We start from the raw sequence: 20,218 nt of genomic DNA, 5'->3' as shown, positions 1-20,218 counted from the left end.
TTAGTAGTCAAAAAGCTAGCTCTAGAATGGTATGTAAAGATCCACAAACGATCCTATCGCAAGATAGAGACACTAGCTATACGAAGAACCAAAGCCGCTAAATCTCAAATCCAAATCCTATCATGCATGTCGAGAGATCTAAACAGCCAAAGCCCCATCCTCACCCATCAATTCCTCAAAGTCTCCAACTCTTTCAACTCCTAATGGATCTTGGTCCGTATCTGCGATTGCGGCTTGTAATCTTTGGGCCCCCTTAATCTGTCCAAGATATGCCATTGGCAGAGTAAATCTCACTTTAACCATGTCCTCCTGTCGTCGGCCCTTCGGCTTCTTTGGCCACCTCTCCTCCTTCCTGTCCTGGTGGATATTACCACGGTTGACGAGACTATCCCTCCAAGCCAGTACACTCTCATATCGTTCTCGTTGTTTGATGTAATTGTACTGCGGAGTCTCCGCGGTCTTCCTGTGGCCGCCGTGTTTGATCTTGGAAAGATCATAAACACGGGCCGAAGTTGTGAAGTTCAAGAATTCCGTCAACAGATCCCGTCCTTCGGTAGCAAGATCCTCATCGCGGGCCTGGTCTTCCGCCAAACCCTTGTTCGTAGGAACCAACGGCTCATACAACCAGGAGTTTGCAAGTGTGACGTCGGAGTCCCTGGCTTTTCTTGCATCCTCCATATGGAACCGAGCAGCACCCTGTGATATCTCAACTTCTTTCTTCAACGCTAGCACCTCACGTGCAGTTGCAACGGCGCGTTCTCTACCCGCCTTGTCGTTTTCATCTACCGGACGAGCTTCACTTGCGATCTTCTTCCACTTCGCGAGTTCCGTCTCGAGGTTCTGCAATTCTTCTGTAAGGCCGTCGAGCGAGTCGACCAGTTCCTTCTCACGCGTGCCACAATCCCCAAGGTTTCGCTCAAGTTCTTCGATCTTTTCGGCCTGCTTGCCAAGGATCTGGAGTCTAGATTCAAGATGCTCGATGCGGACGGCTGCTTCTTCAAGAGATTGCTCCTAGAAAATACCAAAAGTAATTAGCGTCCACCCAGCGTCCACTCTGAAAAATCTGAAAAATAGGAGGTTTCCCTTACCCGTAATTTGATTTGTGTAGCTCTCGAGTGAGCATCCTCCTTCAACCGTCTGACCTCTTCCTCGATGTCAACCGCGGTCGACTTCTTACTCTTCAGCTCCTTAGCCCTGAGCACCCATGGCGGTGGACCCCTCTCAAACTCCACTGTCATATCCAAGTCCCCGGCTACAGCGACCAAATCTCCAAGGGCATTGGTAAGGATATTCAATTCCTTACCGCAACTCTGGAAAAGATCCGAATCTATCAGAGCTAGTAGCTTCTCCGTAGACCTGTACATGACGCTTTGAACTTCGTTGAACATGAATGGGTCCTCTCGCCCGGCTGCGAAGAGGAGGTTGTAAAGATCAGCGCCAGAACCTCGTGCGTAATCCGCAAGTTTCTTGCACATCTCTTCACATCGCTCAAAGGACGAATGGGTATCAGGCCGCAACGTCAGAGACCTTGCCTTTAATTCCTCTAGAGGCCTCATTACCTTCGTGACAATGACCTTGGCGCTCCGGCAGTTGGCGATGAGATTCTCGGCCTTCCGTGCAAAGTGCAAGGACATGTCAGCTTCATCGTTAGTTGGCGGCAACTTTTCCAAGATGATCTGCTTCTGGAAATTGAAGCAGGATGCAGATGATTCCAGGTAACTGAGCATCATTAAAACTTTCATGTGGACACTTTCAGCATAACCCTCAAGATCATTAGTAAGGTGAACCTCGGCGAGATGGGTCATCAGCGCCAATGTTCGTGAAAGCTCATCAGCAACTTGTTTCTCCTTCAACTCATCCCTTCTAACGGCATCAATCCACATGTTCAAGGTTCGCTCTACAGGCTCTAGTTCCAGGTATGTGCCACGGAATTTCTCGAATTGGCTAGCCGATGAGCTTGTAATGCAGTTGACAAATCTGTCACACATTGCGTTTACCCAAGTCAGCTTGTCGCAAATATCAGAGGCTGTGAGAGCTCTGTCTTCTTGGTTAGGCTCGAACTCGACGTTCAAGGCATCTTTGATGTGTGATTGCAGAAGATGAGCTTTGAAGGAAACTCGCTTGAACCGAAGGAGTGCTTGGATCGATTGCTTCTCAGAATCAAAGGACTCTGCCAAGTAGAGCTGTACCATCTCAAGGTGCTCTGAAGCCTCATGCGCCTCCATTTTGCGGAGCTCCAGTTCAATTGTCTTGACCTGCGCCTTCGAAGCAGACATCTGCAGCTTGAGATTAAGATCCATAACTGCCTTCGATCTACTCGAAATCTCTTCTGCAGTCGACGCATTTTGTTGATGTGAAGCACGCATATCTTCCAAGTCACTCTGGAGAGTCAATACGAGCTCCTTGAATCTTGCTATCGTGTGGACGTTGTCGAGGAACATCTCGTCTTGTTGGAGGATGCGCTTCTTCTGGTCAGATATCAAGAGATCTTTATAATCCAACTCCTCTTGCATTTGCTTCTCCGTCTCGACGTGGTTGACTTCCAACTCATCTGCCAATTCCTTGAGGTTTTCGAGGTCTTCGATTGTCGCCTTGAGTTCTTCGACTTGTTCGCTATAGCTCAAGTTCCTCTCGGTGAGTTCTTCCAGCATTTCCTCGGCTCCTAAGGCATTATCTAGTTGAGTGCGGAGATCCTCAATGATGATTTCTGCTTGTGATAGCTTGTCGCGAACGCCCTCATATTGTTCTGTATTAAGTACCGTTAGCTATAGACGTTAAATAAGAGGTTGCAGTTTCACAAACCTTTGAACTGAGCGAGGTCATTATTATCCTCCTCGAGGGATTTGATAGAATCTCGGAGTTCTGCCTCTTGTTGCATGGTAACATCCCTCAAACGAAGCAGGGCCTCCTTCAATCGTTCGTTCTGCCTCTCCATCTGCAGCCAGCCGGCGCTCGTTTTCTCTTCTGGTGACATGCCCTTGCTTAACTCCGCATTTTCCTCACGAAGCACCTCCACCTCTAGTTCGAGCTCTTCAAGCTTAGCTTTATAAGCGGATACTTCAGTTTTAAGAACCTCAAAGTTCTCTTCCGCCATTTCTCTGTCAAGAGTCGCCATCTCAACGATCATTTCATTCTCCTGCTTTTGGTTTTCGAGCTCCTCTCTTTGCGTTTCAAGATCCTTTATTTGCTTTCGCAGGTCTGCAATTTCGGCTTGTTGTGGATGCATTTTTGTTTGAAGTTTCTGAATGATGACTTCGTATTTGTCCCTTTCGGCTTCGATTCTCGACATGGCCTGTAGTTTATCTCTATCCTCCACTCGCTTCTTCTCCAAGAGCCTGATTTTTGATTTGAGATCCTCGATCTCCTTAGTAAGAGCAGAGCTTGACTTTGAGGTCATTCCTGGCAGCGGTTGTGGTGACACGGACTCCCTCATGGTAGGTAGGCCCGACTTTTTGGTTTCCACGGGAGACGACACAGGTGGTGGAGCGCTGGCCGGCTCGCCGGACATACTTAACCTCGAACCACGTCTGTTAAGCGTCGGGGTAGTTGTCTCGGGCGAAGACTTGCCACTCGAACTACTAGTTATGCTCGCTCTTTTACTCATAGTTGCGGCCGCGGTTCGCAAAGGAGGGCGACTGGGTGCTCCCGACTTAGAACCGGTAGAGGAAACCGAGGGTGTTCGTGCGGGTGGCCCACTTGTTGGAGAAACAAGGGACGCCCGACGGGTACCTGTATTCGCTGCTGATGACGATGACGCAGCTGGCGGTGCTGTCGATGTCGTTGGGAGAGCAGGTGGACCCATCATGCTACCACGGGTCCCGATTGTCGAGGACGGACGGACCGGAGCCATTGAAGATGCCCTACCACCAACCGGCGTAGGCGTCCTTGAATTCGGTCCCGATGATATTGCACTTGAAACAGCTCGGGGAGCAAGCTTGGTCGGTGACTACCATAGTTATTAGTGAATTTAAGATACTAGGAAGATAATAATGGAGCGACTTACAGCAACACCACCCATTCTCGGTGGTCCCCCTGGTCCAGGTGCCGCCTTTGGAGGAGGACTTAAAATTGCACTACTCTTCCGTCCATGAGCCGGTGACGGCGAAATAATAGGAGGAGGAGGTCCAGCCAGCGACTGCCTCGGTGCCGGCGCCCCAAACGTCTGAGAAGCCTTCCTAGTCAACCCAATCGAGGGCGCCGGCGTCGAGCTACCACCTCCACCATGCGGATCCGGCAGAATCTTCAAATTCTGCGGCCTGATAAACAGCCCGTACTTTGGCCCTTTACATTCAAAATAAGCTATACCCCCAACCGTTCCGTCGTTCTTCCCCGTCGGCCGGTCCAATGCCACGCCAACCCATTCTCCAGGCGCAAACTCAGTGGTGCCGATAAAGGCAACATAGCCAATCTGGCCCTCACTACTCTTAACGTAACTTCCTATAGCGAGTCCAGACATGTTGCTGTTGTTGGTGTCGTCTAGGTGCTCCTAGCTCCGTTCTACCCTGTTCACAACTGTCTGAGGATTGCCATATCGTGGAAGGATTGATACCTTGGATTCGAAGGAAGGCGCCATCGAGTGGCTGATATAAGTGAAGGTGGTATCGATCTAGTGGCCGTGGAATTGATGCGACAGATACGCGTGGCTCGTGGTATTTGATGGGTTGGATGGTTGAAGCCAGTGGTTTCTGCAGGGGCAGCTTGAAGTTCAAGGAGATTTGGTGGAGGGGCTTCAATATGCCAAGACTTGCCAGCTTGGAAGCACCAACGCACTCGAGCCAACCGACTTGAAGTTCTCATTCTCACTATCTAGGGTATTTTCAATCACCCTACCTAGCTATTAGTTAAAATTGCACTTCGAGGATCCTTCAATTAATAAGCCCCGTTAATTATATTAAAATCTGTGAGTCTTACAGCAGCGTCTTTGGAAATGCTACCGTGTTAGCTTTGAATTCGAATTGATGGATCCTATGGCTATATCATGACATGCCGAAGACTTACCAGTTAATATATTTTATTCGATTTCATTCTAGCATATAGTTTATTTTCTTTCAAATTTATTGTAATCGATTAATATCCTAAACCGCTGTCGTGTCTTTCCCGTATATAATGGCAGCGGGCCTCGACGCGATCCTATATCGAAAGCAGCCTTCAAGGCTAGACACAATCCTCGCCCATCCTCACAGGTATATAGCACAAACCCTCTACAGTCTCCAGCCACCTGTAGCCCTTCCAATTCCAGATAGAACTGGAACCTCCGATTCAAACAAACTCAAAGTTGTTTGCATATCAGACACGCATAACAATCAATTCCAAGATATACCATATGGTGATATCTTAGTCCACGCCGGCGACCTCACAGAAAGGGGTACTATCGACGAACTCCAAAACGCTATTGACTGGCTCGTCAGTCTTCCTCACAAATATAAAGTCGTGATCGCGGGGAATCACGACTATTGTCTTGATCCGAACAATAAGTCTTCATCAGAGGATACCGTAAACTAGAAAAGTCTACTATATCTTCAAGATTCTAGCATCGTCTTGAATATTCCAGGGAAATCTAGAGCGGTCAAGATATACGGTAATCCATCGTCACCAAAGCATGGTACTTCAACATTTCAGTACCCTCGATCTGAAGATTTCTGGAAAAACAAGGTTCCCGAAGATGTGGATATCCTCATTACACATGCACCCCCACGATATCATCTAGATAATAGTGCGGGGTGTGCCTCACTCATCCAAGAAATTTGGAGAGTGCGTCCGAAACTACATGTTTTTGGACATATACATTCTGGTCGTGGGACCAAGGCTCTGGAATACGATCAGTTTCAAGGATGTTATGAGGGGCTATCTGAGAAAAAAAACGTAGTCTTGAATATCTTGATAATGCTTTGGTATCTGGCTATTAAGTCTCTTTACTCGATATGTGGAGTTGCTCCTAAGAGGGGGGAAACAATTCTTGTTAATGCTACAATGGTTAGAGGGCGTAAGAATGACCCTATTGCTTCAGGCTCAACATCTGTGGTTGTATATTTGTAGGATTAAGAAGAAACGTTTAACGGCGGTATTGCTGTGGCTCCGGTAGATCTAATCCTCATAGCCGCGGTTCAAGACCTCACTATCGGAGCCTAAAACGACTCGTCGGGTAACAGTTTAACCATCGAGAGCTCCTCGTCGGGGAACCGGCCTCTATCGACATTTGCTTCCGCTTGGGTTCATTCGAAGAATATACATATTGTATCCTAGGCCAAAGCTCGCCGGAAGCGCTTCGACCGATGAGCCCCTTCTCGCCAAAGTCCTGTATCAAGTTCCATATAGACAAATTTCAACGTTAGTTAGTTACTACCTTCCCAAAAAAAAAAAATCGATAATTAGAATATTAAGGATTTTACGTACACGGTACACCCACCAGCGGCACCCTCTTCCGCTTACCGTTTGATAGGAATTCCTCGCTCGAATATAAATCTCTCGTCGGAAATACCTATATGGTACACTATTCCCGTTATAATCATAACTATGAAGAGAGTTGACAGGGAAGTCCTAATATTTAAAGGCTGAATGGAGCACTTCATAGGCACGGCTCTTAATAAAGAGCCTTCTTCTACCATGTTCACCGGGAGCTGGTGCGGTGCCAAGCTGGTTCGATCTTTCGTTATCCGTCAGGAGAAGAGATATGCTCCAATGATTAAATCTAGAAGCATAGCGTTTGACAAACAACGCGAACCTTTCTGGCTAGAAGGGGGGCATTCTCGAGTCCTCTAAATTTGTGGTTAATATTAATGTCGTGTCTTAAGGAAAATGGTAGCAGACGCTAGGTCTAGAAATATACGAGCTTATTGTGTGGGAAGCTAGTATATCGAATATATTTATGATAAAAATCTTAAGTATGTTAGGAATTTGAAGTGCCCTGATCGAGTTTATATAGAGGGCGTATATACAGTTGGAGTTTCAAGTATTCAACGTTGAAACGCTGGAGAATTTGAAGCAAATTGTTGCATTTTCTGTGTTGCACAGCCCTCTCGACCTCTCGAAACTAATCCAGAGACTTGACCTTCTGTGCTAGTTCAACCTTGACTTTATTCGTCGCATCTGCCGTAGATACCTTCGAAACCCCCTTCGCTTTCGTTTGCCTTTTCGATACCGGATTCAGATGCATGTAAAGCGCGACAAATCCCCAAACCATATGAAACCTATCTTCAGCCTTCATAAGATCATATTCTGGAGAAAGAATGACTTTAACCTCCTCTAACTCTTTTAGAGACTTCCCAGAATTATGAGATTTGATATATTTATCCGGAATGACAGTTGTTGAAAAGTGAACATACTGCCCGTGCAGAGTTATGCAGAAGCATTCTTGGTCGCCCTCGACACTGGTAGGATCGTTTTCGAAGTTGAAGGCTACTTGAGCGACCAGGGAAAGAACTTCGCCAGCAAGGTGGTCCTCAGCTGAGCCAGGTCCCAGATGTGTCTATTTCCCGTGAATCAGTATATATATTAAGATGTTCGAATTGTTGATAAAATACGGTATAGAAGGCTGCCTTTATGGGCCACCGAGTGAATGCCCTCAGAATCCCTCCCTTAATAACCTCGATATATTGGCCGCAGTCTGTTCTCTGAAAGCAACTTTTCCCTAGCGGTACTCGGAATCCTCTTCGATGCGTGCAGTGCACTTTGTACCCAATAGTCCGATCTATTTTATTCAAACACCTCGAAACCTCACTGAAGAAATCCGGTAGTATCTGCCATTCACTCCGTGGCATACCATCATTATGTGCCTCTTTCGGATTTTTATATCCTCGAGAACTTTTTGCCGCTGTATTCTCAATTGTGCTAGAAAACATAGGATTGCTCCGTCTGTGTATTTTATACAGACAGTATTCGAATAATTTGCGGAAGGGTTCGTCGTCGGAAGCGAGGAAGAGGTTTTCGACAGTGTTTTCCATTATGTCATCGATTTTTCCAGCATATTCATCGACTTTCGGGTCGGCATTTGGGAATAAGGACGATACATCGTTGGCGTATTCGTATTTAATATTGACTCCCTGCCTTTGGAGGTCTTTGGCCTGGATTCGAGGTGCCATGGCTTTGTGTTGCCCTTGGCGTCGACAGTAAACGACAAGATGGTTAATGGTTGAAGGAACAAATTCGAAGCAAGAATGTTGTCAAGAGCTAACAAGAACTATGTTGATGGATGTATTATGGTAGGCGCCGAGATTGTGTTCAAGGTTGTTCCGGTTGCTAATATTGAGCTTGCAAGGTCGACGTTATATAAGTACTTCAGTATATACCAGTTCTATCCCAGGCTTTTGGACTTTATATATCTGACTAAAGCGATTACGCTGCTGGCTTCGCGATTCCCGGTCTTCCATGGCCGTCCGTGTATTGGCGGCCTAGCAAGAGAAATTGACAGAAGAGAGCTGGATAAACAGGCTCTGACCGACCTTTAATACGTATTAATACCATTCCCACAGCGGGACCTTGGCATCTGTCAACCAGTCTCAGATTATTACCCAGTTAATCATCTGGGAATACCGATCCCCCGCAATGCGATCCACAGATCAAGATGTTCAACCGCATGCATGGGGTGGGCTGGAGCCAAGACGCTATCACACTTAACAGTTCAAGACAACCGAGAACCTCGATCATGCCTGCTGACGACGAGGCCTTAGCCATTTTCGGGTGCGCTCCAGCTGCAGACAAGCTTCCCACCCCGTCCCATGCAGCCTGCGGGTGTGGGTGGGACAATCTGTACCTTTGGCTGCGAATTCTGAGAAAGGTACCTAAGAGCACTGTCTGTGATGCCCCTCAGCCCTGGGCAGTTTTGGACGAGGCGTTCAACTTTCGAACCCGTTTATAATCGCGCGGCGCCCCCAAACTCCCGGCACCTACAGGAATAGTAGGATAATTGGACAGTCAAACATTTCGATCTCCTACCGATAAACTTGGCAAAACTTCGTTTCTGGCGTACACATACATCACGATAACCCTTGATACTGGGTACCTACAGCCATTCGCTTCCTTCTGTACCACTGTACACCTATTCCCAGACCCGTCCTAATCTCGTATCAGCTGCGTTGAAAGGGTGGCGGGGAACGTGGTCGGCTGTCTTAGTAATGCAGGCTGCCGAATTTAATCGCCAGGATACTCTTGGTCTTCATCTAGTGAGGACGCCAGCTAGTGAAATCGGATATACTTGCGAGTAAGCCTTTTTGCCATTACTCTCCGTCTTTCGAAGCTTCGATACCCAAACGTCGACCGTGTGCAGCTTGCGGCCGCAAAGGAACCATCGATATCGTGGCAAATGTGTTCTTTTTGACAAGGGTCCTAACGATAAGGTGAATCGTAGCATTATCATTTTACACGGATTAAACGGAGGTCCCGCGAAATCGTTTCGGCATCCCGATGGCGGGAATATCTGGTTTGCGGATTTTTTGCCTACAGATATAGTCGATATTGATTCCTGGACGAACTCACGAATATGGACATACGGTTACGACGCCGATTCGGCGTTCGGGTCAACAAGTTCTTCGGCCTTAGACTTCGCGCGAAGTCTGTTATATAAAGTTAGCAGGATAAGAGATGGCTATGAGGTAAAACATCCTAATACCCTATGGTTTGATTTTTCGGTGCTAATACGAAGGTTTCTAGCAACATAAAATAATATGGGTGTGTCATTCGCTAGGCGGAATTGTCGTCAAAACGGTACGCAAATCTACGGCTTCTAATACGAAAGTATTATATGCTAATGGCTTGGTGACTTTAAACAGGCGCTCGTCGAAGCCCAAATTATCCCGCAGTACCAACCAATCCTCACCCAAACTGTCGGCGTTATATTTCTTGGAACACCGCACACGGGCAGCGCAATAGCGACAGTAGCAGATATCGGAGCAAGGATAGCCGGAGTAGTGCTTCCGGATGCTATCATGCCAAAAAATAGAACACTGATCAAAAGTCTGCGCAAAGACTCGTCTCGATTATTCGAAACAGCAGGGAGGTTTGCCAATGTCTGTGGTGATATGAAGATTTTTAATATGTATGAATCGCTGCCAATGGTTGGGGGGGCTAAGGTATGTGCATACACATATGGATTATATGCATGCTGAATACATTCTGACCGGATTTTTCTAGGTGGTGGAGCGAGAATCCGCTGTCATGAATTTGGGGAGGATCGAAACTCAGGTCATGCTCGACGGTACCAACCATCGTACAATGTGCAGATATAAAGAGCGAACAGATCAAAACTATCTAGCTATATTAGATGCGATTAAAAGATTAACAAGGTCAACAAGTACATTATTCGGTAAGTATTCTACGGGGCAGTTATTGCGTTAGACAAGCGGTTAATATAATATTCACCTTCGAAAAAGACCCCCCAGATATCCCAGCCGTCAGGGTTCAGTCTGCCCCTTCCTTTGACCCAAGCGCATCCACATCATCTTTCCACGGTCAAAGAAGTAGCCACAGTGGTCTCAACGGATATACTTCCGATGCCACCCGATCAACGGCCAGCTTCCACTCGTCGTCTGCATACTCGGCAAGTACCGCTTCACGAAATGAACGCCCCGTCACACCAGCCTCGGCAGCAACATCAGTCCCGCCGCCACGGCCTCCGGCCAAAGAACCAATGACATCGCAGTGGCCCCATTACTTTAACCAACCGGATGATCGCAGTAGATATGCACAATCAACTATTTATGACGCACCGGGGCATTCGGCCTACTCAAACAACCCCCGATCAAATGGCTTTACATCGCCCCCGGCCTATGACTCAGGTCAGCATAATAACACAGCTAAACCAGAACCACAATCGAGGGCACCTAGGGGTAGTTTTAGCGTCAGCTCGAATAGTTCTCTATATGATGCACCATATACGCCTTATAAGCCCGTATCGTCGAGTCCTACAAGCCCCGGTACACGGTCGAACACAAACTCCTTTCCCTCCACGTCGAACCCAGCCTATTCTTCCTATAAGCCACCTGCAAATAAACCCACTAGTCCTACAACCACCACCCAAACCTCGCGAGCCCCTCCTCCCCCAACCCCCAAACAACCGGACCCAGAACCAACTCTTCCACCCCCAGAGTCTCCCCACTGGATCTGCGACGGTTGTAAAAACCCCATTTATCCCTTTGAAAGTCGAATCCATTGCCTCGATTGCCCTGACTACGATCTTTGCGGCACATGTCACGAAAAGGGCAAAATTACAAAAACGCACAAGAGGAACCACAAAGAGGAGCTCATAATCAAAGCTCGACAGATAACTCAAGAGCAATCAGAATTGGTAATTCCGTCAGAGGTACACCCAGAAAGATCTCCAGGACGACAGTTTGTAAACTGGACGATCCGAGACGAGCGAAGGGTCCATCATTTATCTTGCCATAACGACCATGCAAGGTACTTAATATCAAATCTAGAGCCAGGGAACTACAGAGTATCGTTTCATTTAGAATTATTCCTGGTACCGGAATTCACCGAAGCACACATCAAGCAACTTGGAACCGACGCGCTAGGCAAATTGCGAGTAGCTGTCGGGTATATCAAATCTAAGAAAACGTTCTTCCGTGATACGTTCCCCGAGAATAAGGGCTTGGTAGGGAATATATTTGACTATGGCTGGTATGACGATTTCAACGTCAATCCTATGTCTGGCATGACACCTGTAAACTTGAAGTGTATATTCAATGTTGAAGGGAATGAGGATAGAGATGATGTTGGAATTGTGTTCCAGTGGTCGGATTTTAGACGATTTGAGAGAACAGATAAAGCTTTGATATCATTTTCTCTGGTCAGCGCGAGGTATGGACGGTCTTATTTCATTGTTCCTGATAATGCATTTACGATACTAACGAGTCGCACGATATTTAGATTTGAGGATCTCTTAGAATTCGATCCCACTTTCGGAGGCGCGGTCGATAAGGCCAAGTTAATTGACAAGTACTCCGAACCCCCGTCCCAGGAGCCTGCCAGAGGACCAAATACAGGTACCGCCGCTACTGCGGTTGCAGCAGATAGTGGTGATTCAACCTTAACACTAGACGACATTTTCAAGGCAATTCTTGAAGTAGCACAAGAAGAACGCGATAGACAGGAACAAGAAGCTTTCCAACAAGCTATCGCAGAAGAACTGGCGCGAAGAAGAAGAGCCCATATCGAAGCCCAAGAGCGAGAAGCAGCAGCTCAGTTGTTGGCAAATTGCATAGTGGCTTCGCAGGCGACGATGGAACTTACAATGCTGAATGAGTACTTGAAGTTTCTAACTAACCCGTAATGCAGGAATAAATGAATGGTCTTTTTGAGGGCTGTACTTCTAGATTTGAGGATTTCTTAGTCGTTTTTCATTCCTTTTTTGTTATTTCTTTGAGCGCTATGTTAGGGGTTGCAGGTGCATCGTGTCTTTTTACCTTTCGAAATATCTCTGTGCGTTGCATTTCGACACTAGCATAACCTGTAATTGGCTATTTTTTTCTTACTATAAAATGTTTAAATACTGTCCATAGCTTAGTACCTGTGTATACCAATGTTCTATTCTGAATTCTCCTACAATACGTGCTTGACGGTCCTAAAATCCAAGTATCTGCGTTGGTGTTTGATTTTGGTGGCGGAAAGCATTCCTCCGAAGTGCGAAGACCTCCTATTTGCCCTGCGCGCTGCGCGTCATGCCATCCAGACCAATTCTTCAGCCCTGTTCATTGTACTCCGCATATACTGTACTATCTTGTATATATCGCAGTCGGGGTAGACGCAAGTCCACGTATCTCCTGTTCCCATTCTCGTCGCTCATTTCTTCTAAAACCTTCCCCGCAGTTTACATCACAAACGAAAAGGCTTGGGAAGCCGCGTGTATTCCCTAATAAATACTTTAGTAGACGCAATGATCGGCCGAGGTCCCATCTTCCTCCTCTTCTTTGCAGTCCTCCTCCTCATCTCCTTTTCGATATTCTACAACGCCGGCAGCTTTGCAATTCCACATCCAACCCTGGCAAGTAACTTGATACCAGCAATGGCTGCGAATACGGTTGTTCATATTGTCTTGCTCCAGTTTGCGAGCGGGACTGCTCCGGATGCTGTAAAGCCGGTATGCATTCGCCCTGTGTTTACGGACATTGGCTGTTAGGAGACCAGTTACTGACTTTTTTTTCTTTCTTCCTTTTATTGGTGATCAGCTCTGTGATGCTTTCATCAAGTTGAAGGATACTTGTATCCATCCGGAAACCCAGAAGCCATACATCCTGTCCATCAAGGGCGGATTCGATAACAGCATCGAAGACCTCCAAGTACGTGGACCGGCCGCTCCATACAACCCAAACAAACTTGGATATAACTAACAATTGGTATCTAAATAGCACGGCTACACTCACGCCTTCGTTCTAGAGTTTGCAACGACGTGGGATCGTGACTATTACGTTGAGAAAGACCCTGCTCATCAGGTTTTCAAGGGGGCATTGAAGGCCGGAGGGTTGGCGAATGTTACGGTTGTTGATTTTACGGATGGAGTTTATTAAATCGACTACTCTATGTATTTTTGGTATGCTTTTTTTTTTTTTTCAAAGGTGCCAGAGGGTGTTCTCTCCCTCGGCCCTATTATGTTATTAAAGCACACGATACATTAGGACGATAATATCAGTTACGTGGGTTATATCTAGATCCATCTAGGCAAGATCCTATAAATCTAAATTCTTTACCAGCAAATTGTAATCCCATAAATAAGCTATCACTGCGAGAAGGGTCTAGAGGGAACATGTGATATCATATCGTCCAAATTCCCACAAGCCTCGAACCCCGAGAGCGAACTGTTACAACGGGGACACCACACGGTGGAAGGCCTTGTAGCATATAGAGAACAAAGTGACGTCGACCCGGGGGCTCCAGGAAATATTGAGAATCTTTTCCGGTGAAAGGTTCGTGTTCCTTCCGAGATGAAACGGTGGCTGGCCAGTCTATTCTGAATTCATGGTCTTTATAGTTAGTGCAAGCGCAGCATGGCTGTGTTGTCTGGTTCCAACCACACGCATTTGAATTATAGGCTCTTGGCTACAGTCTGAGGCAGGATAGGGAAATCTAGTTGACGGGGTAAACTTTTGGCGCAAAACAGGGGATAGAAGGGCTGCAAGGCGAATTTTATATTAGTTGAATGGGTGATTAGTGAAGCTTTTGTAGAATAAATATTTCCGAACAACAGACTTTGTTTTTTTTTTTAACGTTTTCTCGGACGCAGGTACCATGTCCATATTGCATATTTGGCTTTTGATAACTAAACTTTCAACTTCGACCTTACGGGCTGGACCCTTTCGTCAGTATTCGCGCCGGCCGTGCTTCAATTCTACAAATTCAATATCTTAATTCCAACAATCCTCAACTATGAGGTGGCAACTTATTTCCACTTCCTTCATATTAATAACTCTCCCAACTACCCTCGCAAAGCCAACCGCAAACCGAGGAAACTTCAGAATTAAACCCCGCTAGCACAAATCCAAATTACAATCGCTTCCTCGACAAATGCAAACCCCAAACTCCCACATACGGAGCCTTAAAAGCCGAAGATGACCCAACCGATCCATTTAATAAATACATCATAACGATGAAGAAGAAGAACGAAAAACGTTTCCGTGGTTGGGAATATTCGATGAAATGGGGTTTAATGCTACAGAAAAGCGAGAAAAGCGATACTCCTCTCACGCGAATAGTAAATCCGGATATACAAACCATATTCGTAGCTTCGAAACGGACTTTGGAGAGAAAATCAAGGCATTCGGCCATAATATGCGAGCTTTCAAGATGAATCCATGAGAATCAGAAGCAGACGGTCTATCTGGTTTGGAAGAGGTTGCGATTATTGAGAAGGATAGCATTGCCTGTCCGACGGTTATTGAGGAGGATTATGTTGAGGTGCACAATATGACGGCTGGGAAGTTTGAGAAGCGACAGCAAGGACAGGTACAAGTTTATATTCAAAGAACAGCACCGTGGAGTTTATCGACTCGGAATGGAGTTGTTACGAATGGAAGGAAGGTTACGGATATGAGTTGTGATTATACGTATGATCTTTTGGATACTGGTAAGTTAGAAAGTTCTCTACGCAAATAGCTACGTGGCCTTCTATATTAATTCAGCTGCGACGAAATCCAGGCACCAATATAGAACATACAAACTTTGGCTGTAGGGCTAGAAGGGAGTTTAACGCATTCCAAGGCGACGATGGTAGAGGTGCGAGGGGTCATGGGTAAACTTTTCCCTCAACCCTGAAATCTTCGATTTAGTACTAATGACCGATTGATTTCTTAGAACCCATACCGCAGGAACGGTCGGATCAATTCACTACGGAGCGGCAAAGAACGCCAACATCCTTGCCATGAAGGTCATCAATAACGCCGAATCTGGACTGTCTTCTGCCATCGTTCAAGCTATCGATCATGCTATCCGCCGCCATAATCAGCGTCGGGGGACCCTAACTTCAAGGGTTCCGTCATTAGCATGTCTCCAAGCGGACCCGGAACCGCAGAAAGTTTAAAAAGAATGATGTTGGCAGCTACTCAAGCTGGTATTTGTCCCTCCAATAGCCTCTCGTATTAACATTAGCTAATAAGAGATCCCAGGAATCTGTATCTCTATCGCTGCGGGAAACGAAAATAAAGACGCATGCACAGTTTGGCCTGGACGATATTCAAGAGAAATCCCGATTTTTACCGTGGGAGCTAGCGATATCAACGATCAAAAAGCTGGATTCTCGAATTTTGGAGCGTGCGTCGATATTCATGCGCCTGGCGTGGCTATTATGAGTACCTATAATACAGGAACAACGTAAGAAATCCATACCGACTCAAGACTAATTGTTATTACACTGCGTGCTAATCAGAAATCGATATTCTAGGTCAGCCGCATCGCTGCAAGGAACTTCTATGGCATGCCCAGCCGTTACTGGTATCATTGCGGATGAGTTGGTTAAGAATCCACGATTGAGATATAATCCTTTTGGGATGAAGAGACATTTGGTAGCAATGTCGGCAGGGGTGGCCGTTGCGGGTGCTAATGCTGGCTGGGGATTGGCGAATAATGGGACAGCATAGAAAATTTTCTTTCTAAAATACTGCCCTGTTGCCCATTAGAATATCTATGTACCTATATATAAACCTGTTCAAATACTTACACCTACCTAGGTAATTAGAATACTTATCCTGAATCGAGAGGACAAACGAAAGTTCTACGATGAAGTGAGTACTGTGTTGGAGACGTTGTAAATCCCAAAATGGAAAGGTACCACAGCGTCGATGGCTGGGTCTTGGTAGCCGACAAATCAAAAGGTGCCCTCTCGCTCTCGCGTCAACCACTTCCATCAGCCAGGATCACGACTTCATATCGCATTCACCTCGCGTCGTACCTCGAAATCATAGCTGACCGAATCCGTTGACCCCACGATTGCATATACTCGGTCGCCTACTCCTCACTCTCTATACAAGTAGCTGAGCTATAGCTCCAGGTGTCCCCGTTGACAGCGCCATCCAAGCTTGAGAGCAAGTCGACGCTCACCACTCGCCACCATGGACGGCTTCGATATGATGGATTCCGGGACCGAAGGGCCCACAGTCACAATTCGTAAGGTGCGCTTACGTCCTCCATCGTAACCAAGCAGCCGACATCCCCACTAACACCCCCATAGGCGGATTCGACCCGTGCCGACTTCGTCCTCTCCAACGTCGACCTCGCCTTCGCAAATTCCATACGCAGAATCATCCTAGCCGAAGTCCCTACACTCGCGATCGACTTGGTCGAAGTAATCAACAACTCTAGCGTCCTTCCCGACGAGCTCCTATCCCACAGATTAGGACTGATACCTCTGGAATCCTCGAATATTGACGAGAAGATGCTGTACACACGTGACTGCGACTGCGATGGCTACTGTGAAAGATGTAGTGTTGTCTTGACGCTTGTAGCTAAATGCACAGGAGACAGGAATGTGACTGTATACGCTAGAGATTTGGCGGTTGCTGCGGGTGCACAATTGGGGAATCCTGTTATAACTGGTACGGTTGAAACGGCGGCTGTTCTCAAGGATTTGTGCTGACAAATTAGACAGACGAAGCTCAGAAGGGTTCTATTATTTGCAAGCTTCGGAAAGGACAGGAACTTAACCTTAAGTGTATCGCCAAGAAGGGGATAGCAAAAGAACACGCCAAATGGCAACCGTGTGCCGCTGTCGCTTTCGAATACGACCCACATAACAAACTCAAGCATGTCGACTATTGGTACGAAACAGATGCAAAGGCCGAGTGGCCGAAATCTGCAAACGCAGGGTGGGAGGAACCACCGCAGGAGAATGAACCATTCGATTACAACGCCGTCCCGAACAAATTCTACATCGACGTTGAAACCGTAGGAAGTTTACAACCTGATGAAATTCTACGACAAGGGATTAAATACATGCAGGAGAAACTAGCGACTGTTATTGCTGGCGTTCAGAAAACTGGGGGAGAGGGGGCCGCTGCGGCTACCGGCGCAGACGTCGGTGGAATGGATGATGGATACGGTGGTGCTAGGAGTCCGGATATGGGAGATGCAAATGGATATGGAAGAAACTTCAACGATGGTTACGTTACGCCTTACGGCGGAGCTGGCGGCGGCGGAGCTGGAGCCCAAACTCCATTCGGTGGATATGGTGGTGGTGGATACTCTAACGGCTGGCCTTGATTGGTTGTGCTGGATGAGGCTCGAGCATTTTTTTGTGATATAATGTCATTACTTTTCCAGATTGAATTATATCAGTCTGCATCAGGTAGATCGGAGTTACGGGCGTTCATTCGAGATTTCGTCTATACTCTGTACAACAGAACGATTCTACAATATGAGGACACAGGAATGAATCAGTCTTCACTTGAAATCCATGACTTGCTTGTTTGCAGGTCATCTAAGGCACGCAATGACACCGGGCTTTCGAGGTTTCCTCCAAGAGGCTCACGGAGTTTTAGAACAAAAGGTTGAGAACAAGTCGCGACTAATGCAGAATGCTTTAAACTATACACTTAAACAACTACTTAGGCAGTATCAAACTCCTAGGCCTTAATTCGACATGCGCACCATCCACCGCAAACGATAAACAATATACAAACAAACAGCACAGTAAATACAATTAATCAAAATCTCGCGCAAAAACTAGCCTGGGGAGGAACTTCAAAACAAATACTCAAAACAACCCATCAAGTATACGAACACCATCATGCACTATAGCTATACACCCTACATCTCATATTCAGAGCGGTGTTTCTTGTATCGGACCATTGTGCGCTTCTTGCCCTTTCCTCCACTCTTATTACCGTTAGGGGCCGGAGCCATATTCCCTGTCATTGGAGCATATTCAGCTACACCGATAGATGGATTGGCACCGGTAGTCCACTTGACGAAGGCGTTCTTGAAGAAAACATCTCCGTACTTCCAGTACATCTTGTTTTGATCGGCTTTCATGTCGTAGACGTTTGGTTGGATCTTTCCGTATGCGTTTGCGTAGCCTACGGGGTGGTGTATGGTTTAGTATCGGTCATGTTTAAAAGCATATATCCAAGCTGGCCTGTGGTTCGATACTTGCAATTATGGAAGTCTAGGGGGGAGCGACTTACAAGAGACAACTTCTGGCATCATACCATCCCCGGTAGCGCCCGACTTGCGGCCGCGACCGTGCTTGCCACCCATATCCCTCTTATCAGCTTTCATCTTTGGGTCACCTCCCATTTTGCCCTCACCCTCGCTCGTCTCTTGCGTTCCCTCCATACCACCATCATAATGACCTTTGCCCGGGTGGCCCTTAGGTCCTCCCCGACGGAAACACATATCATCAACGAGATCGATCATAGTATCCGGGTCGATTTGAACATCAGCCTTGCCGAATGGAAGGGAGACTTTACCGCGCTTGGTGGGCACGACCCATTCCTCGCCCGAAGTCATGTTACGGGTGACTTCGACGGGGAAGGTGCAGAATGGGACACGCTTGCCCATCATGGTGGGGAAGTAGTTGCAGCTCCCGTCGTAGGCTTTGTAGATTGCCTTGGCGGTTTCCATGTCGACGTAGGTGGTGCCGGATCCTAAGTCTATCCGATGGTCAGTAGTGAGTGCGAGAGTTGGGGTGTTCAATTGTTAGGCTGGTTGCATACCGAGGTGAATATTGGCAGTTTGAGACATGTCGACCGCAGGGAATGGGTAATTGAAGCGGATCTCTGGCATGGCCGTGTCGGCTGCACCATCCCCAATCATGAGGCCTTGTTCCCAGACCTTGACCTTCCAGGATGCATCAGCGGTGACAGACCAGTCATCGCCAGCGGAAGGAATAGTTGTGAGCTCGCCCATCTTGGCGGCTTCATCCATGAACTGAAGACCGATGTACATCTTGTCATCATCGGCCTTGTGGTTGAAGTAAGTAGTGAAGTAGTCCCAGCCGCTGGAAGCTTGGAATGGAGTTTGGTAGATATGCTCCTTCTTCTCTCCAAGTTCGACTGCATAAAACATCAATGTTAGTATATATCAACCGAGATATCTGGACATGTTGTACTCACAGACGTGGATATCCTTCTTGGACAATCCAAAGACACCATGATACATGCGTTCTTTGGGCGGAGATCCACCACCCATCATGGTATAAGTATTATCCACCAACCCAACAGCAACCGGCAACTTGGCCCCACCGTTCATCTCAGGACAAGAAATAGTCGTCACAAGAGACCTGGTCCCACTAACCCCATGCCCCCTGGGTCCGGTATAATTCAGCATAAAGGGCTGCATCCCATCCAAAGGCTTATCCCCCGCCTTCAACGTATAACAATAACTACCCGCCTTCGTTCCAGCCTTCATCGCCTCCACTTCACATTTATATTTATCCGCTGGGCTATAAAGCCAAGTGGTGGAGATCGTGTTGTCAAGGATCAAGCCGTATTTTTCACCAGAGATTCCGACGTGAGCGATCCACGCCATCTTTTGACCGTCGTGATCGGTCGCGTTGTAGGTCACCGGAATTTTGCCGGGGGTGTAGTGCTCTTTTGCCATGTCCGGACGGGCTTGGACTTCCATCCGACGATGGAGGGTTGAGAGCTTCGACCCGGAGGGGGAGGCTACGACCGAGGTGGCGTAGAACGCCAATAGGACGCCTAACATCTTGGTGATATAGAGTATGGATATGAAGGGAATGGGGATAAGATATATAGATAGCCTGTCAGCGAAGATAGATATAAAGAAAGGAAGGTGT

At 47.0% G+C, this 20,218-nt stretch overlaps 8 protein-coding genes across 8 annotated transcripts; 5 read left to right on the top strand and 3 right to left on the bottom strand.

The window, feature by feature from the left end:
- Positions 1–138: 138 nt before the first annotated feature.
- Positions 139–4,456, bottom strand: DFL_006666 (uncharacterized protein; the record flags this gene model as incomplete). The annotated part of the gene is made up of 4 exons (XM_067636129.1): positions 139–1,011; positions 1,089–2,746; positions 2,803–3,946; positions 4,004–4,456. The coding sequence occupies 4 exons, from the start codon at positions 4,454–4,456 to the stop codon at positions 139–141; spliced, it is 4,128 nt and encodes a 1,375-aa protein (XP_067487777.1).
- A 2,574-nt stretch (positions 4,457–7,030) lies between these two features.
- Positions 7,031–8,078, bottom strand: DFL_006665 (uncharacterized protein; the record flags this gene model as incomplete). Its single annotated transcript, XM_067636128.1, has 2 exons — positions 7,031–7,465; positions 7,521–8,078. The coding sequence occupies 2 exons, from the start codon at positions 8,076–8,078 to the stop codon at positions 7,031–7,033; spliced, it is 993 nt and encodes a 330-aa protein (XP_067487776.1).
- A 1,032-nt stretch (positions 8,079–9,110) lies between these two features.
- On the top strand, positions 9,111–12,265 carry DFL_006664 (uncharacterized protein; the record flags this gene model as incomplete). The annotated part of the gene is made up of 7 exons (XM_067636127.1): positions 9,111–9,196; positions 9,344–9,587; positions 9,646–9,699; positions 9,765–10,064; positions 10,126–10,297; positions 10,365–11,793; positions 11,863–12,265. The coding sequence occupies 7 exons, from the start codon at positions 9,111–9,113 to the stop codon at positions 12,263–12,265; spliced, it is 2,688 nt and encodes an 895-aa protein (XP_067487775.1).
- A 603-nt stretch (positions 12,266–12,868) lies between these two features.
- Positions 12,869–13,499, top strand: DFL_006663 (uncharacterized protein; the record flags this gene model as incomplete). Its single annotated transcript, XM_067636126.1, has 3 exons — positions 12,869–13,072; positions 13,161–13,271; positions 13,341–13,499. 3 exons carry the CDS (start codon positions 12,869–12,871, stop codon positions 13,497–13,499), a joined length of 474 nt encoding a protein of 157 aa, XP_067487774.1.
- A 1,126-nt stretch (positions 13,500–14,625) lies between these two features.
- DFL_006662 (uncharacterized protein) lies at positions 14,626–15,505 on the top strand (the record flags this gene model as incomplete). Its single annotated transcript, XM_067636125.1, has 4 exons — positions 14,626–14,680; positions 14,792–15,052; positions 15,124–15,217; positions 15,280–15,505. The coding sequence occupies 4 exons, from the start codon at positions 14,626–14,628 to the stop codon at positions 15,503–15,505; spliced, it is 636 nt and encodes a 211-aa protein (XP_067487773.1).
- Positions 15,506–15,769: 264 nt separating this feature from the next.
- Positions 15,770–16,061, top strand: DFL_006661 (uncharacterized protein; the record flags this gene model as incomplete). Its single annotated transcript, XM_067636124.1, has 2 exons — positions 15,770–15,795; positions 15,866–16,061. 2 exons carry the CDS (start codon positions 15,770–15,772, stop codon positions 16,059–16,061), a joined length of 222 nt encoding a protein of 73 aa, XP_067487772.1.
- A 471-nt stretch (positions 16,062–16,532) lies between these two features.
- Positions 16,533–17,679, top strand: DFL_006660 (uncharacterized protein; the record flags this gene model as incomplete). The annotated part of the gene is made up of 3 exons (XM_067636123.1): positions 16,533–16,592; positions 16,652–17,015; positions 17,069–17,679. The coding sequence occupies 3 exons, from the start codon at positions 16,533–16,535 to the stop codon at positions 17,677–17,679; spliced, it is 1,035 nt and encodes a 344-aa protein (XP_067487771.1).
- Positions 17,680–18,225: 546 nt separating this feature from the next.
- DFL_006659 (uncharacterized protein) lies at positions 18,226–20,127 on the bottom strand (the record flags this gene model as incomplete). Its single annotated transcript, XM_067636121.1, has 4 exons — positions 18,226–18,494; positions 18,603–19,070; positions 19,134–19,472; positions 19,533–20,127. The coding sequence occupies 4 exons, from the start codon at positions 20,125–20,127 to the stop codon at positions 18,226–18,228; spliced, it is 1,671 nt and encodes a 556-aa protein (XP_067487770.1).
- Between the last annotated feature and the right edge of the window lie 91 nt (positions 20,128–20,218).

This window comes from Arthrobotrys flagrans (assembly GCF_004000055.1).
Source record: "Arthrobotrys flagrans strain CBS H-5679 chromosome Unknown unitig_8, whole genome shotgun sequence".
Taxonomy (NCBI): domain Eukaryota; kingdom Fungi; phylum Ascomycota; class Orbiliomycetes; order Orbiliales; family Orbiliaceae; genus Arthrobotrys; species Arthrobotrys flagrans.
The sequence above is the reverse complement of the archived record's forward strand: the minus strand, read 5'-3'. Positions and strand labels throughout refer to the sequence as shown.